This window comes from Pavona decussata, unplaced genomic scaffold (assembly GCF_977016875.1).
Source record: "Pavona decussata unplaced genomic scaffold, jaPavDecu1.1 SCAFFOLD_73, whole genome shotgun sequence".
Taxonomy (NCBI): Eukaryota; Metazoa; Cnidaria; class Anthozoa; order Scleractinia; family Agariciidae; genus Pavona; species Pavona decussata.
The window spans coordinates 247,501-265,000 of NW_028145492.1; the positions used below are offsets into that span (position 1 = coordinate 247,501).

The 17,500-nt window shown below is 37.6% G+C and overlaps 1 protein-coding gene across 1 annotated transcript in view; it reads right to left on the bottom strand.

The window, feature by feature from the left end:
- Nucleotides 1–17,500, bottom strand: part of LOC146476715 (attractin-like protein 1) — a 61,104-nt gene that overhangs the window by 27,116 nt on the left and 16,488 nt on the right. Inside the window, exons 8-16 of the mRNA XM_085114178.1 lie at nucleotides 16,948–17,047; nucleotides 15,459–15,681; nucleotides 13,753–13,933; nucleotides 11,500–11,657; nucleotides 9,358–9,442; nucleotides 8,899–8,963; nucleotides 7,891–8,016; nucleotides 7,269–7,381; nucleotides 6,050–6,113 (exon numbers count right to left, since the gene is read on the bottom strand). Of these exons, the coding sequence (XP_084970304.1) occupies nucleotides 6,050–6,113; nucleotides 7,269–7,381; nucleotides 7,891–8,016; nucleotides 8,899–8,963; nucleotides 9,358–9,442; nucleotides 11,500–11,657; nucleotides 13,753–13,933; nucleotides 15,459–15,681; nucleotides 16,948–17,047 (1,115 nt within the window). The remainder of the gene's footprint in view (nucleotides 1–6,049; nucleotides 6,114–7,268; nucleotides 7,382–7,890; nucleotides 8,017–8,898; nucleotides 8,964–9,357; nucleotides 9,443–11,499; nucleotides 11,658–13,752; nucleotides 13,934–15,458; nucleotides 15,682–16,947; nucleotides 17,048–17,500) is intronic.

Sequence of the window (17,500 nt, forward strand, 5' to 3'; positions counted from 1 at the left end):
GCGATATTTGTAATGAACGGTTTTAGCTAGCAAGGAAAATCCCTGTTACTTTTGCGATATTTGCGATATTTGCGGGGATTTCGGGGCCCCACTTGCCTCCAAGTTCTTCTAAGTCTTGAACCTTGTTATAGTTGTTATTCTTGCGATTCTTGCGATATTTGTAATGAACGGTTTTAGCTAGCAAGGAAAATCCTTGTTACTTTTGCGATAGTTGCGATATTTGCGGAGATTTCGGGGCCCCTCTTGCCTTCAAGTTCTTCTAAGTCTTGAATCTTGTTACATTTGTTATTCTTGCGATTCTTGCGATATTTGTAATGAACGGTTTTAGCTAGCAAGGAAAATCCCTGTTACTTTTGCGATATTTGCGATATATGCGGGGATTTCGGGGCCCCACTTGCCTCCAAGTTCTTCTAAGTCTTGAACCTTGTTATATTTGTTATTCTTGCGATTCTTGCGATATTTGTAATGAACGGTTTTAGCTAGCAAGGAAAATCCTTGTTACTTTTGCGATATTTGCGATATTTGCGAGGATTTCGGGGCCCCTCTTGCCTCCAAGTTCTTCTAAGTCTTGAATCTTGTTATATTTGTTATTCTTGCGATTCTTGCGATATTTGTAATGAACGATTTTAGCTAGCAAAGAAAATCCTTGTTACTTTTGCGATATTTGCGATATTTGCGGGGATTTCGGGGCCCCTCTTGCCTTCAAGTTCTTCTAAGTCTTGAATCTTGTTACATTTGTTATTCTTGCGATTCTTGCGATATTTGTAATGAACGGTTTTAGCTAGCAAGGAAAATCCCTGTTACTTTTGCGATATTTGCGATATTTGCGGGGATTTCGGGGCCCCACTTGCCTCCAAGTTCTTCTAAGTCTTGAGCCTTGTTATAGTTGTTATTCTTGCGATTCTTGCGATATTTGTAATGAACGGTTTTAGCTAGCAAGGAAAATCCTTGTTACTTTTGCGATACTTGCGATATTTGCGGGGATTTCGGAGCCCCACTTGCCTCCAAGTTCTTTTTAAGTCTTGAATCTTGTTATATTTGTTATTCTTGCGATTCTTGCGATATTTGTAATGAACGGTTTTAGCTAGCAAAGAAAATCCTTGTTACTTTTGCGATATTTGCGATATTTGCGGGGATTTCGGGGCCCCTCTTGCCTCCAAGTTCTTCTAAGTCTTAAATCTTGTTACATTTGTTATTCTTGCGATTCTTGCGATATTTGTAATGAACGGTTTTAGCTAGCAAGGAAAATCCTTGTTACTTTTGCGATAGTTGCGATATTTGCGGAGATTTCGGGGCCCCTCTTGCCTTCAAGTTCTTCTAAGTCTTGAATCTTGTTATATTTGTTATTCTTGCGATTCTTGCGATATTTGTAATGAACGATTTTAGCTAGCAAAGAAAATCCTTGTTACTTTTGCGATATTTGCGATATTTGCGGGGATTTCGGGGCCCCTCTTGCCTTCAAGTTCTTCTAAGTCTTGAATCTTGTTACATTTGTTATTCTTGCGATTCTTGCGATATTTGTAATGAACGGTTTTAGCTAGCAAGGAAAATCCCTGTTACTTTTGCGATATTTGCGATATTTGCGGGGATTTCGGGGCCCCACTTGCCTCCAAGTTCTTCTAAGTCTTGAACCTTGTTATAGTTGTTATTCTTGCGATTCTTGCGATATTTGTAATGAACGGTTTTAGCTAGCAAGGAAAATCCTTGTTACTTTTGCGATATTTGCGGGGATTTCGGGGCCCCTCTTGCCTCCAAGTTCTTGTAAGTCTTGAATCTTGTTATATTTGTTATTCTTGCGATTCTTGCGATATTTGTAATGAACGATTTTAGCTAGCAAAGAAAATCCTTGTTACTTTTGCGATATTTGCGATATTTGCGGGGATTTCGGGGCCCCACTTGCCTCCAAGTTCTTCTAAGTCTTGAACCTTGTTATAGTTGTTATTCTTGCGATTCTTGCGATATTTGTAATGAACGGTTTTAGCTAGCAAGGAAAATCCTTGTTACTTTTGCGATACTTGCGATATTTGCGGGGATTTCGGGGCCCCTCTTGCCTCCAAGTTCTTCTAAGTCTTGAATCTTGTTATATTTGTTATTCTTGCGATTCTTGCGATATTTGTAATGAACGGTTTTAGCTAGCAAAGAAAATCCTTGTTACTTTTGCGATATTTGCGATATTTGCGGGGATTTCGGGGCCCCTCTTGCCTCCAAGTTCTTCTAAGTCTTGAATCTTGTTACATTTGTTATTCTTGCGATTCTTGCGATATTTGTAATGAACGGTTTTAGCTAGCAAGGAAAATCCTTGTTACTTTTGCGATAGTTGCGATATTTGCGGAGATTTCGGGGCCCCTCTTGCCTTCAAGTTCTTCTAAGTCTTGAATCTTGTTACATTTGTTATTCTTGCGATTCTTGCGATATTTGTAATGAACGGTTTTAGCTAGCAAGGAAAATCCCTGTTACTTTTGCGATATTTGCGATATTTGCGGGGATTTCGGGGCCCCACTTGCCTCCAAGTTCTTCTAAGTCTTGAACCTTGTTATATTTGTTATTCTTGCGATTCTTGCGATATTTGTAATGAACGGTTTTAGCTAGCAAGGAAAATCCTTGTTACTTTTGCGATATTTGCGATATTTGCGGAGATTTCGGGGCCCCTCTTGCCTCCAAGTTCTTCTAAGTCTTGAATCTTGTTATATTTGTTATTCTTGCGATTCTTGCGATATTTGTAATGAACGATTTTAGCTAGCAAAGAAAATCCTTGTTACTTTTGCGATATTTGCGATATTTGCGGGGATTTCGGGGCCCCTCTTGCCTTTAAGTTCTTCTAAGTCTTGAATCTTGTTACATTTGTTATTCTTGCGATTCTTGCGATATTTGTAATGAACGGTTTTAGCTAGCAAGGAAAATCCCTGTTACTTTTGCGATATTTGCGATATTTGCGGGGATTTCGGGGCCCCACTTGCCTCCAAGTTCTTCTAAGTCTTGAACCTTGTTATAGTTGTTATTCTTGCGATTCTTGCGATATTTGTAATGAACGGTTTTAGCTAGCAAGGAAAATCCTTGTTACTTTTGCGATACTTGCGATATTTGCGGGGATTTCGGGGCCCCACTTGCCTCCAAGTTCTTCTAAGTCTTGAATCTTGTTATATTTGTTATTCTTGCGATTCTTGCGATATTTGTAATGAACGGTTTTAGGTAGCAAAGAAAATCCTTGTTACTTTTGCGATATTTGCGATATTTGCGGAGATTTCGGGGCCCCTCTTGCCTCCAAGTTCTTCTAAGTCTTGAATCTTGTTATATTTGTTATTCTTGCGATTCTTGCGATATTTGTAATGAACGATTTTAGCTAGCAAAGAAAATCCTTGTTACTTTTGCGATATTTGCGATATTTGCGGGGATTTCGGGGCCCCTCTTGCCTTCAAGTTCTTCTAAGTCTTGAATCTTGTTACATTTGTTATTCTTGCGATTCTTGCGATATTTGTAATGAACGGTTTTAGCTAGCAAGGAAAATCCCTGTTACTTTTGCGATATTTGCGATATTTGCGGGGATTTCGGGGCCCCACTTGCCTCCAAGTTCTTCTAAGTCTTGAACCTTGTTATAGTTGTTATTCTTGCGATTCTTGCGATATTTGTAATGAACGGTTTTAGCTAGCAAGGAAAATCCTTGTTACTTTTGCGATACTTGCGATATTTGCGGGGATTTCGGGGCCCCTCTTGCCTCCAAGTTCTTCTAAGTCTTGAATCTTGTTATATTTGTTATTCTTGCGATTCTTGCGATATTTGTAATGAACGGTTTTAGCTAGCAAAGAAAATCCTTGTTACTTTTGCGATATTTGCGATATTTGCGGGGATTTCGGGGCCCCTCTTGCCTCCAAGTTCTTCTAAGTCTTGAATCTTGTTACATTTGTTATTCTTGCGATTCTTGCGATATTTGTAATGAACGGTTTTAGCTAGCAAGGAAAATCCTTGTTACTTTTGCGATAGTTGCGATATTTGCGGAGATTTCGGGGCCCCTCTTGCCTTCAAGTTCTTCTAAGTCTTGAATCTTGTTATATTTGTTATTCTTGCGATTCTTGCGATATTTGTAATGAACGCTTTTAGCTAGCAAGGAAAATCCTTGTTACTTTTGCGATATTTGCGATATTTGCGGTGATTTTGGGGCCCCTCTTGCCTCCAAGTTCTTCTAAGTCTTGAATCTTGTTATATTTGTTATTCTTGCGATTCTTGCGATATTTGTAATGAACGGTTTTAGCTAGCAAGGAAAATCCTTGTTACTTTTGCGAAAATAGTTTGCTAGCAAATTCTTGCTAACAAGGTCGATCCTGGACATATCTCAGTACGTGGGGAAAAACCCTCAGAGAAAGGACGAGAACCAACATCAAACTCAACCCACATAACATGCAGAGTCTGGGAATCAAACCCGGGCGACATTGGTGGGAGGCAAGGGCTCTCATCACTGTGCCATCCCCGCTCCCCAACATGTTACAAGAAATAAGTTAATGCCAAACCCTACACCAGGGTAACAGGATTAACATCAGCTCTCGAATCTCTTTATGGTGTACATTATCAACTAATCAACTTAGTTGATAGAGCAGTTTTCAATTGAGCGTCGAAAGTAATTTCGCGTTTGCTTTGGTTTTGCTTTACTAGACTATGTGATTGGTTAACAAAACTCGCGCCACTTTCTCCACCAATGGGAATCCAAACTAAAACCAATCGTGTTTTCGCCGCACACGTCGCTTCGAATTCTGATTGGCTCATTGTGTTGTTTACATCTGTTGTGATTGGCCAGAGTAATTACTTTGGTTTTGGTTTTACGACACTCAATTGGAAACCGTTCTAAAACCAAATAATTAGTCACTTTCAATAGGATACCGGTATACGGCAAAGGGATTAGAGCCAGAAGGACATCAGCTTCTTGTCAATGCCAAGAGAAAGATACACCGTATGAATGATTTTTCACGCAAAACAGCCCACATCAGTTTTTTGTGCCCGGATTTTTTTTTTTTTGATACACAAGGGAAGACTAGAAAAAACTACCCTGATTTTTTTTTTCAAGTTGCAATCCATTTTCCTCCTGACCATCTAAACAGCCATTGAAAGTTACTTCTTTGAAGTCTGAGAAATTGGCAGCGTAATTTGAAACAAAACTGATCTATTACATGTCCATGTATGCACTTTCGGTTTTTCTTTACAACGCAGTTATGCTGTCCAGAGAATAGGTAATAATGTGACATTATAAAATAGACTATATGTACACGATGGAAATTTTCGGAAAAAATTTTCCGAGCCCCCAACAGGGATTGAAACCGCGACCTTCCAGTTACTAGTCTGGATGCTCTAACCACTGAGCTATGGGTGACTCATGGGGTGAACAGGTCACAGGTACAACCTCAAGCTTGTGACCTGCTCACAACGTGAGAACTTCCATCGTGTAAATATCATCTATTTCATAGCATTGGGTGGTTGGCTGGTTCGCTAAATATAACACTACAATTTTTTAATCTCTGTGGGGAACATTTTTTTTTAATCAAAATTAACTGCAAATAGTTACTAGAGGTTAACTCGAAAACCTTACGGTTCCTTTAGCCTCCAGGCTCCAATTACCTAAATTACTTTTCTTATTATTCTCTTTAATTAACCTGTGATGTATATAACGATCCTCTGTAACTAGTTAAAGTGTGAGTTAACAAATATTGTTGTTGCTGTTGTTGTTGAACATGCCTTCAACCAAAGTATTTTTAATGGGTCTAACCAAGAGCATTGATGGGATAGGAGAGTTGAAAAACTTAGTTGGGGGTTCAAGCAATACTCAGTAAGCTCAGGGTTAAGCATAATTTCACTCCCAAGAATTTTAGTATTCATTCTCCATACTGAATGCCATACACTCCTTTTAATGTTAGTTCTGAGAATTTGGTGCTACATCAGACAATATCCATAGTCAATGATTTTCTTAATTTTCATGAACTGTCTTCTTGGTGGTGTATTGGCATTGAAAGAGAAATTACCTGCACAGCAGATACATAGGAGTAAACAATCAACATGACCATAATACCTTGGCAGGTAGGGGACTTGTTCCGTTCTTTTTTAGGGCAATTTGCGGGTAAATCTATCTTTTTCTAGGAGAGAAAAAATAAAGCAAATTAGTGATGGCAATCAGAATCTTCTATTCTAGATATCTTTAGTTGTTTCTTTTGTCAATACACTGGACAAATTGGCATATTACCTGCACGTTTTTTTTTTAATTGAAGCAAAAATTTCATTCCAAACTGGGTGGATTACGATGGCTTATACATATCTACAAAAACATCTTCAAATGTACTGTGAATCCCCATTTTTGACCTTGGAACCTTAAATTGTATGAATAAATGTTGTCTCAAGGTCTACTAATGTTGAAGCATTGAAGCTATCGAGTGTTTCTCACAGTCTTCTTCAGCAAATACTGTTTTCAGTGTGACAGCAAGTGATTAAAAATCGCATGTACTTCGTAACCCCCATCTCTGTTTGGAGTTGGACGCTGGTGTCTGATATGGATGGCCTCCTTGATTTTTCTTTTAATGGCCAAAGTCTCCTGGTCAAGGATTTTGATCCCCTCTCATCTAAAAACGGTTTCACACATTCTCCTAGAGAATCCAATCCAATCCACCATACTAAAAAATATGGTGACTGGTACATTGTACATTTACCCATAATTCTTTGTGTACAAAACCCAGGTACACTGCCTGATTTCATACCGTGGGGGTCTGGGTACAAGTCTGTGTATTATGGGATATGGGACTCAACACCTACATAGCCAGAAAGAGCACATCGAACTTTACAACATCCTCAAGTTTGGTGTTAATCAAGCGAATATTAGGCGAGATACAGCCATTCAAAAACTTAAAATATTTACTAAGAAATGTATGGAACGTCGGAAACACGTCCGGCGTCCATACATTTCTTTGTAAAATTTGGAGTTTTTGAATGGCTGTATCTTTCCTAATATTAGCTTGATTGACACCAAACTTGAGAATGTTGTAAAGTTCGATGTGCTCTTTCCGGCTATGTGGGTGTTAAGTCCCATATCCCATAATACACAGACTCGTACCTAGACCTCCATGGTATGAAATCAGGCAATGACTGTATGATTTCAGAGCTTAAATTCCATCTAAGGTCTTGAATTGAAAAGGAGATGACTTGTTAAGTTTACATTGGGCTCTGCAGATGAAAAATTTAACCAAGTGAACAGTGCAATTGCTCCTGCAATGTACAGACGTTCCTGTTAAATAGTGTACCTCATTTGCAGGGCAATTTCCCTTTACACAGTGGTCTCCACACCATGAGCAGCCCTGTGAACTAGATGTACACCTCCTGCAACTCTGACTAAGTTCACTGCATTTCTCTTGAGCTGAATCAGATAGTAAAACTACACTATTAAAAAATGTTCACTAATAACAATTAAGTCATTTACAATAACCGAATTGGTAACAAGTCTCGAATCATAACTGAATTTGCGTGTAGCACTTAAGCCCCCTCCCCCCCCTCCCCCCAAATTAGATAGTTACACCATGTTTCAACTACGTACTGTACAATCTTTATTGACTGTGTACTTTATTTACATGTAACTGCACATAATGAAGAAAATGAATTAATTAAAAGCAACAAAATAATGGAAAGGGGATTGGTTTGTAAAGAAACTGTGGTGTCGCGTCGGTGGGGAGTGGAAACAGATGTTTTGTTTTATCAACAGAGTCGATAAGGTAATTTGGCCACCGTAAAGAAATTTGAGTGCTGACATTTCTAGCATTAGCCCTTTGTGAGAGTGAATCCTCCAAACTCTTTACAGTGGACAAATTACGGTACCTTATCAACTCTGTTGATAAAACCAACCATTAACTAAAAGTAATTTCTTCTTACCCTTGATCTGTGGTTGAATACACCGTTCTGGTCCAAGGCACACAGAGGTGGAGTCATCCCATACACACTCAGATGAGTTGAACTGCATTTGGCAAGCACCCTTGTCTTTTATTTGTCCACATGGGCCTGTAAAGTACATGAACCCTATTGATAAGTTCTAAAATAACTGACTTGTAATACTATATAATTCTATTTTATTTTTCATTCCTTACTTCGCACAAAAATGCATGTGCTTTCAGCACTTGCTGTAAACACCACTTGAAAGATCTTGCAAAAAGCAAGATGTACAATTGTAGTTTTTACATTCATGCACACACACAATAAAGAGATTTAGAATTACACTTTACGGCAAACAGCAGACTTGACCCCATGACCATGTTTACCCCATATTTGTGGCTCATTGTTTTCAGCTTCCCAGTAAAATTGAGTTGTTTTGCATTGGCATCAAAGGCCAGAATTGTTTTGCACTATTCTCATTGATGTACATTACAAGGTATGAAAAGGTGTACCTTAACCTTAACACTGGTAGATAGGCTGCAATCACAGATAAGGCTGACACCACAAGTTCAAAACCTCAAATTTCAGGTCCAAAACAACAAAAAACGCTCTTCAAGGAATGAATAAATAAGTGAAACTCCACATGTATTGATCATCCAAACCAAAGGCCTGCAACTATGTGCAAATAAAATAATGCTCTGTTTCATAGTTATTTCTAAACAACAACGAGCAAACCAGTTACAGAATCCAGGAGCAATATTCTTCAAATACATTGAGGACCACAAGCAACATCTGGTGCTTTTGAGCACAAAAGCAAACAAACAAACAAAAAGAAAAATTCCAAAATGCATTTACAGAGTACACCTTTTTTGCACCAAGTCATTTCTAAAACTGAGTTTGGACTGTCACAGACCGGTATAATATTATAATGCAGTGTTTGGAAATTTTTCGTTCTTGGCACTACAATTCACTGTGACATTTTGAGACACAGAAAGATGTACTTTGACTCACCGGGTGTATATGACAAGACATCCTTGAAAAGAACTCCTTGAAACCCTCCAAACACAAACATTGTTCTGTTGTAAAAAGGAAAAGTGTTAAAAAAGCATTACATGTACAATGCTAAAATCCCTTCCAGAGCTTTACCTTGAGTCAGATTACATCACAACAAAAGTGGTTTTTAACCATTTTTTATATTATAATCTTAAATTCTACCAAAATTCCGTGAACATAGTATTCCCAAAACTGACTAACTGAAGCAATGTAGCAATAATTTCTCTTCTTAGCTTTTATTTTTTTAAGCCAAACAAAACTATCAACCAGGATCAGTTCATCTCTTGTTTATTATTATTATTATTATTATTATTATTATTATTATTATTATTATTATTATTATTATTATTATTTATTTATTAATGACAAATTATCCCTTGCAGCCCTTTTCCAGCGAGCAAAATTACTATTATTTACCTGTTTGCAAGTACAGCAGTGTGGCCATATCTCCCAACAGCTTTAAGAGTTCTTGGCATTGGCAACCTTTTCCATTCATCACAAACTACAAGTTAAAATGAACATTTTGCTTAAAAATAACATTTTTTTGTTACAAAATTAAATGCAACAATGAACTTGCAATGAAAGGCCAGGTAAAAGAGTTTATGATTTTAAAATGTGCTATTCATAACAGTGCATTATTTTACAAACTAAAATAAAAGTAGTATCATCAAAGACCCTCTGCTACATGTACAGTAGGTGGCTAATGTGCTCATATTAAGTAGAAAATAAAACTTTCCAAAACTCACGCAAACATTACACATTAATAAATATTATTATATAAGCTACGTAACTTAAGTAAACTACAGTGTAGTGCACCAGAAAATTATATTCTCAATAATGAGTTTGACTGAAATGGCGTTTGTTTATTCACTTATTTCACATTTATTTATAATTTTCATGAAAAAAAATATGATACTTCTGTTAAATCAGCAGCGTGTGAGTTGTGGCAAGGTTCATACACAGTCAACTCATCTTAGGCAAGTCATTAAATGCTACTGGAATTGAAAACATCTCTTGCATGTACAAATCACACCTGTACAAAAACACTAGATACTGTAACTAAAATTTTTATTTATGATATAGTTAAAATAATAGTTAAGCCTGGTTTACACGTATGACGCAAGCATAAGCATAAGCACAAGCATAAGCACAAGGATGTTTACACATGCGATAAGCATAAGCATAAGGTGACATACGCAAGCCCAGAAGCATAAAAATTTGCTGCCGCCATTTTGCAAATGGCAACGCATGAGTAACTAGAATGTACGCTGACAACTTGGCACTGTTTTTCAGTTTTATTTCCTTACGCTTTTACTTATGCTTGCGTTGTCCCGGTTGACACGTACGACGCAACGACGCAAGCACAAGCACAAGCATAAGAGAATGGAAATTGTTCCATTCTCTTGTGCTTGTGCTTATGCTTGCATTGTTGCGTCGTATGTGTAAACCGGGAAGACGCAAGCATAAGCACAAGCGCAAGCACAAGGCGCATATGCTTGCGTCGCACCCGTTTACACGCAGGTTTCTTGTGCTTATGCTTGCGTTTATGCTTATGCTTGCGTCGTACATGTAAACCAGGCTTTAACTAATTAATTACAGTGCGACTACAGTTACCGGGGTCACTTAAGGTTACCCGATACCTTCAGAAGTGTCTCGCGTTTAAGCGATGTAGCGCGTCCAGTTTAAACTCTAGATACCTAAACCCCCATATCAAATTAAAGCTTATAGGGCTGGCTATCAAACTATACCAAGAATTTTTAAACAAAATGAATTGTCGAATTTTTCACGACCTCTAATTGCGGGCGTCCGAATCACCTTTTTAAATTGGAAGGTACAGGGTACATGTCTGCGTTTTGCCATATTCAATCGCAGTGAAAAGTTATAGAGCATTTTCGAAATAGCATGAAAAAAATGTGGAGTAATCGTACAAAAAAATCGCTTTCGGAGAAAAAAATATTTCGAAAGAAGAAATTCGCAGACACGTTTTTGTTGTTTATATGTTAAACTAGCTACTGTCCAAATTTGAAGGCAAACGAACAAATTCCTTTTGAGTTTTAGCTCTTTAAAGTGGCTCCTAGAAGTGAAAAAATTAATTCAAGAAAACAGCGCTAAAAATTCGGCAATTCATTTTATTTCAAAATTCTTGGTTTAGTTGGATAGCCAGCTCTATAAGCTTTAATTTGATATAAGGGTTCAGGTATCTACAGCTTAAACCGGACGCGCTACATCTCTTGGACGTGAGACACCTCTGAAGACACCTCTGAAGGTACAGGGTAACCTTAAAAAAAACTAGCCAATCAGATTGCAGGAAAAGAACAATGAATTTCAACCAAAGCTGACTTAACCAATCACGAGTAGACAGAAAACAACAGCTTAAGCCCAAAAGTTTGGAATTATCACTGTTCGTATCCTACTGTGATCTGATTGGCCAGTTTTAACTGACCCCGGTAATAGTAGTCGCACTGTAAATAGTTAACCTTGACAAAAACCAAACAGCAAAGATGTACATCATGTTGTTAAAAAGTTTCCATTGAATTTTACAGTGCATGCCAGTTGTACCTCTGTCATAAGCTAGAAAGTCCATAGAGAAGCATGGGAGGTTGGACGGCATTTGCACAGTGCCGTTGTGTGAATTACCACCAAACACCAGCATCACATCACCAACAAACACTGCTGAGTGAAAGTAACGTGGAACATTGCTACTCTTGAGGGCTTGCCTGAAATAAAATTGCAGACATTTCAAATCATCATTTACAACTGGGGCAAGGACTTCAGTTATAAACTAGTAACAACATGTATGTATATATTAGAACTAAAAATATTTTTGTTTGGCAATGACTATTGTTAACGCTAGAAACAACGTTAATGAAGCATCAAAGACGTTTCGGCCAAACAACTTCGGCCTTCATCGGTTATTTTGAAAAGCCAACTGAATCACGGCTTTGTAACGGTTCACAGTTCTGCGTGTGCTACGCCAGCAAAACGCAATGAATGGCAGCCGCGTGTGTTTACATGAGGGTTTTGTAGACATCCGGGATAGCAATATGTTCGTTTCCCGCATGGTCAACATTTGTTGTTCTTCCATATGTTAGAGGCGTCTCTGAGAGAATTTCGCGAGTACTACGCAACAATGGTGTTAAAGTGGGTTACAAACCTTGCAATGTTTTGCGCACGCGTTTTCCGAGACCAAAGGACAAACCTTCTGCTTTGCAGTGCCGAGGTGTCGTTTACAAGATCGGCTGCGCTGATTGCAATTTTGTGTATTATGGACAGACTGACCGAGCCTTGGAAACAAGGTTAAAAGAACATAAACGGGCAGTTCGGGTTGGAGATAGTAATTCCAAAATTGCGCAACACGCGAACCAGTTTGTCCATAATATAGACTTTGACCATGCGACAATTGTAGACAAGGCTTGTAATTTTCACGAGAGACTTTTTCTCGAGGCTTGGTATTCGCAAAGTGACAACCACGCGGGAAACGAACATATTGCTATCCCGGATGTCTACAGAACCCTCATGTAAACACGCGTGCTTGCATTCATTGCGTTTTGCTGGCATAGCACGCGCAGAACTGTGAACCGTTACAAAGCCGTGATTCAGTTGGCTTTTCAAAATAACCGATGAAGGCCGAAGTTGTTTGGCCGAAACGTCTTTGATGCTTCATTAACGTTGTTTCTAGCGTAAACAATAGTCAGTGCCAAACAAAAATATCTTTAGTTCTGATGTCTATCCCTGACTGCAATTTTAGTATTTTTATGTATGTATATAATAAAAGTACTATTTTTTATGTTATTACAACTATTTAAATACTACAATGTACATGTACATGTACACAAAGAGGATTCTTTATGGAAAGATTTGAAATACATGTACATGTACAACACAGCAGTCAGTAAGGAATCATTGTACTATGATTTCATGAATGTACAGCAGCGCAATCGTCATTTACAATGTACATGAAGTAACGTTTCAGTTAACAAGTACATTTATCATATCAAGCATGCACACAAATGAAGGAATTGAGGCAAAAAATGCTATCAAACCCAGTTAATAATTATGTTATTTATTGCAATGTTGTTAATAAGTTGATACTACTACATGCACAGCTGTTACTACATGTACATGAGTAATGATTCTATATGGAAAGACTTGCGGTACATGTACATGTTAAGTCATGACTGAAGCATAGGTCTCACTGAGAAATCATTGTACTGAGATTTTGTGAAGGTACATACTCAGCAGTATACACTATTCTCTAACATGATACACTGTACATTGAACAAATTTAATATCAAGAGCAGCTACAGAGTACTAATTAAAGTGTGATGTCACAAATATTTGAATTTTTGAAATTATGGGATTTAAGTTAAAAAACATGTTTGCAAAGAACATGATGAAAAATGCCTACCTGCCAAAAATTAGCATCTTATTGCAATTTGGGGTTGAGACATTAGCACTGTACATTATGCCCCAATGACTCCATACAAAATCCTTGTAATTTTGCCTCAGTTCCAAACATTTTTTTTGGGAACTGAGGCAAAATTACAAGGATTTGTATACATTTTTTTGGAACTGAGGCAGAATTACAAGGATTTGTATGGAGTCATTGGGGCATAACATTACAGTGCTGATGTCTCAACCCCAAATTGCAATAAGATGCTGATTTTTGGCAAGTAGACATTTTTCTTCATCCTTCTTCAGAATATCTCAGCAAATCCCTTAGTTTCAGAAATTTAGTTTTTGCATAATGTCATCACTTTAGGATGATCTATATATCACAAACAAAGAAAGAAATTTATGTTTAGCACATACCATGTTCTTTTAATGGGATCATAAGATGTTAATGTTGTGGTGAGTTCATTTGTTTGTTTTCCTTCAGCAAATCCACCGTGGATGTAGATTATACCATGTACAGGATCATAAGCACTACTGTGCCCATACGATGGCCTGATGGTGTCTGTGGGGACATTGTGTATACTCCACATGCCAGTCTCTATGATGATTTAACAAACAAGAACCAATTAGTTGCTGATTAGTGGTAAAACTTACATGTGTGTACATTGTTTATCATAGTTATTACATACATGTATTGGTGGCTTGCATAGAATCCTTGAAAGATCTGAACTACTTACACCAGCATTATGTATACAAGGCTATTTTTATTGCTTGCATCATTAATACCTCACGCATGCCACAGAGAGCTACATGTACAGCTGTACCAGCTGGCAGTAGGCTAGTAAAGAAAATCAGTATCATAATGGTATGTAAATGTTTGCTATAGTACAATACTGCTCAAAAGAAAGTTATCAGTCATGTCTCATTTTTTCAGGAGAGGAGACTCTCATCAAGAGAGACGGACTCTGACATCTCCAGAGACGAGAGTTACAGTACATCTCGCCAGAGTCACTGATGTGGAACTTTCCTAACAGCAGGGCAAAAAACTTTTTTATATTCCACTTGTCCATTGGACGAGTAACGTTCAGATTCTGGTTGTCCGAAAGTTAAATTTACTAGTCCGAAATAATTATTATAGTGAATAACAAAATGTCATAAAAAACGAAGAAATTGTATAATCTGTTTTGTACCAAATCTCGAGTATTTATTTTCACAGTTATTTCAATTTATGTTGTTTTTTGCACTTTTTAATACAACACCATTTCATACAGACACATCGGGGATCACTCACGTTCTTTATACACGACTTGAGAAAATGCAGGACATCTATGGGGCATTAAAACTGCGATCTAAGATGACTCCTTTGACTTCTCATCGATTTTACGGCTTATTCACTGTAGTGGCGCCTGCTCTGGTTTTTCTTCGCTTTTAGCTTGTTGAAAACAAAAGTAATGAGAATGGCTCTGCTCGTGACTCACAAGAGAATCACGGTGAAAATCAGTGGCGGACGATCCATTCAGATGCCGACATAAAGCCGGCTTGCTTTATTGGCTACTGTTGGATACCTGCGGCACACAATGCAGAACATTTCATTCTTCTCTGTGTCAATTTTAACCCAGGGAAATTCTTTTTTCCATGTTGGTTGGAATTTCCGAATTCGACTTTCTTCATATTTTTTCACAGGTTTCAATAAATAATCACAAAACTTGCCTCAACGGTAATCGCATTGTTCACCTTGTCTCAAACGAGGCCGTCATTTCCATATATGGTATGTGGATCCCAGTCTTAATCGAAACAACAGAACCAGATATTCTCGGAAAACAGAAGCGAAAATGGGAAAGTTGCCGTGAAAAGAAACCAAACTTCGCGAAACTCAGGCTAGTTTACAATGTCCAAAATACTTGGGAACTCAGACCTCAGAAGAAAAGAACATCTTTTTTTGTGCAAACTCTACTCGTCCCGTAGGACAAGTGCTTTTGGAAATCCACTCGTACGAGATACGAGAGTACTCGTCTCGGACGGGCCGACGAGTGGAAGTTTTTTGCCCTGCAGTAACAGTAGACAATTTGCACATGACATTTTGCTAGTGCAGCATAAAGGAAATAACAAAATTTATATTTTACCCAGGTCATACTCTTGGACTTTATCTGTATAACCCCTCTGAGGTCCATACCCAAACAGAACAACCATTTTAGAATCCACCAGTGTGGCCGAGTGTCCGGCTACAGACAGAGGTGAATTGCCTTGACTGGGTAGCAAGAACCACTGAAGTGTCTGTGTGTTATATGACCACAGCTCATTGGTGGCCTTTTGCTTGATTCTACCACCAAATACATACAAAGACGCCTGAAAAAGCAATAAGAAAAATTAATAATTTTAAGAAACTTTAATTAAAAGAAAGGCTGCTGACACTAGTAAATATATTTACATGTAATTAATTTTATGACAACTGTTCTGAACTTATTATTGAAAGTTGACACCAGCTTACTACTTTTAGGTATTTTTGATAATAAAAATTTTGTGCCATTAAATATACATAAATTGTATCAAACATCATTTACATCGCCAGGTTGATATTAATTAAGTGAACACAATAACAATTATTTAATATTTCCATTTACCTATTTAATATTTACTGACTATTTATTTGTTCATAAATTTTTTTTTATTTGTCATCTGTCTGGAGGTTTTCCAAAAAAATGCAAAATGGTTAATTGGTTTGTGCTTAGAGTCCTAAAGTGATGATGTCACAAAAACTAAATTTATGAAATTATGGGATTTGTTAGTACGTTTGGAAGGAGCTTGATTAAAAATGCCTGCTTGCCAAAAATCAGCACCTTATTGCAATTTGGGGGCGAGATATTACATGTAGCTCTGTTATGCCCCGATGACTCCATACAAATCCTTCTATTTTGTTTCAGTCCTTGTATGTTTGGAATTGAGCCAAAATTAGAAGGATTTGTATGGAGTCACCGTGGCATAACAGAGCTAATATCTCGCCCCCAAATTTTGGCAAGTAGCCAATTTTAATCATGCTCTTTCCGAATATACTAACAAATCCCATAATTTCAAAAATTCAAATATTTGTGATGTCACACTTTAGGACTCTATTGCAACAAATAATACAGAAGAGTACTGTCACACAGACAGCTATAAAATGGAACTGTCATAAGAATTGAATATGTAATTATACACTGTACAAATCAAGTCATCTACAGAATGATGTACCTAAATCCTGGGTGGGGCCGGAGGGGAGGGGGGGGGGGGTATTCCTCTAAATTTTTGGTGGGGTTGTCTGGCTCGGTTCTCCAAACTCTGACCCTATTTCAGATTATATAATTTTCTGGTACCTTTTATCAGACCTGGCCTCTAAAATTCATTAGCCATTTCTGTAAATCCATACCTGTTTTCAAACTGACTTTAAGACCACAATGGTTAAAATTATTTTTAACCTTATTCCAGACCAAAACAGCTCAAAAACCACACCCTTTGATGCTGCGATACCCTTCCCGCATCCCAATGTAGAGTCTATTAAAGAGAGAATCTCTATTAGCCTTAAAAAGAACTAAGAGCAAACACTTTTGTGCTCCTACAGCTGAACAATGTACTTACATTAAAGCCAACCATGGTGTGGCCATAACGCCTTGATGGGCCTGCAGTGGAGTTTACACTAGGTAACACGACCTCCCAACTGTCACTAGGAATGTGATACCTGGAAAGATTTAAAAGGCAGGTGTTCAAAATTTAACATTAACAGATCCAAATTAAAACTGAAGGGTTGACAGCATATTAACCATAAATGTCTAATTTTAGGCTGTTGTGAATTTCTTCAAACACATATGGCCTTCAACATTGCTCATTTTTTTTTCTTTTGCTTCAAAGCATGTTGTTCCAGTTCTTCCCTTAATCACAGTCAATATTTTGGCCTGCTTTTTCTCAAAAGTTCATGCACTTTACAGTAAAAGAAAACTTGGCCTAAAATTGGACATAAGACAGTTAAATGTTCCTATCCCTTCAATTAGTGAATATAGCTATTGAAATCTGAAGAGCATATTAAAATTAATAATTAAATGAACATGTGGCACTAGCAGTAACTTAATTGCAACTGCATCTTCAGCTGTCCATGGGGCTATAAAAATGAAGTCATATTCCAATGGTTTCATAT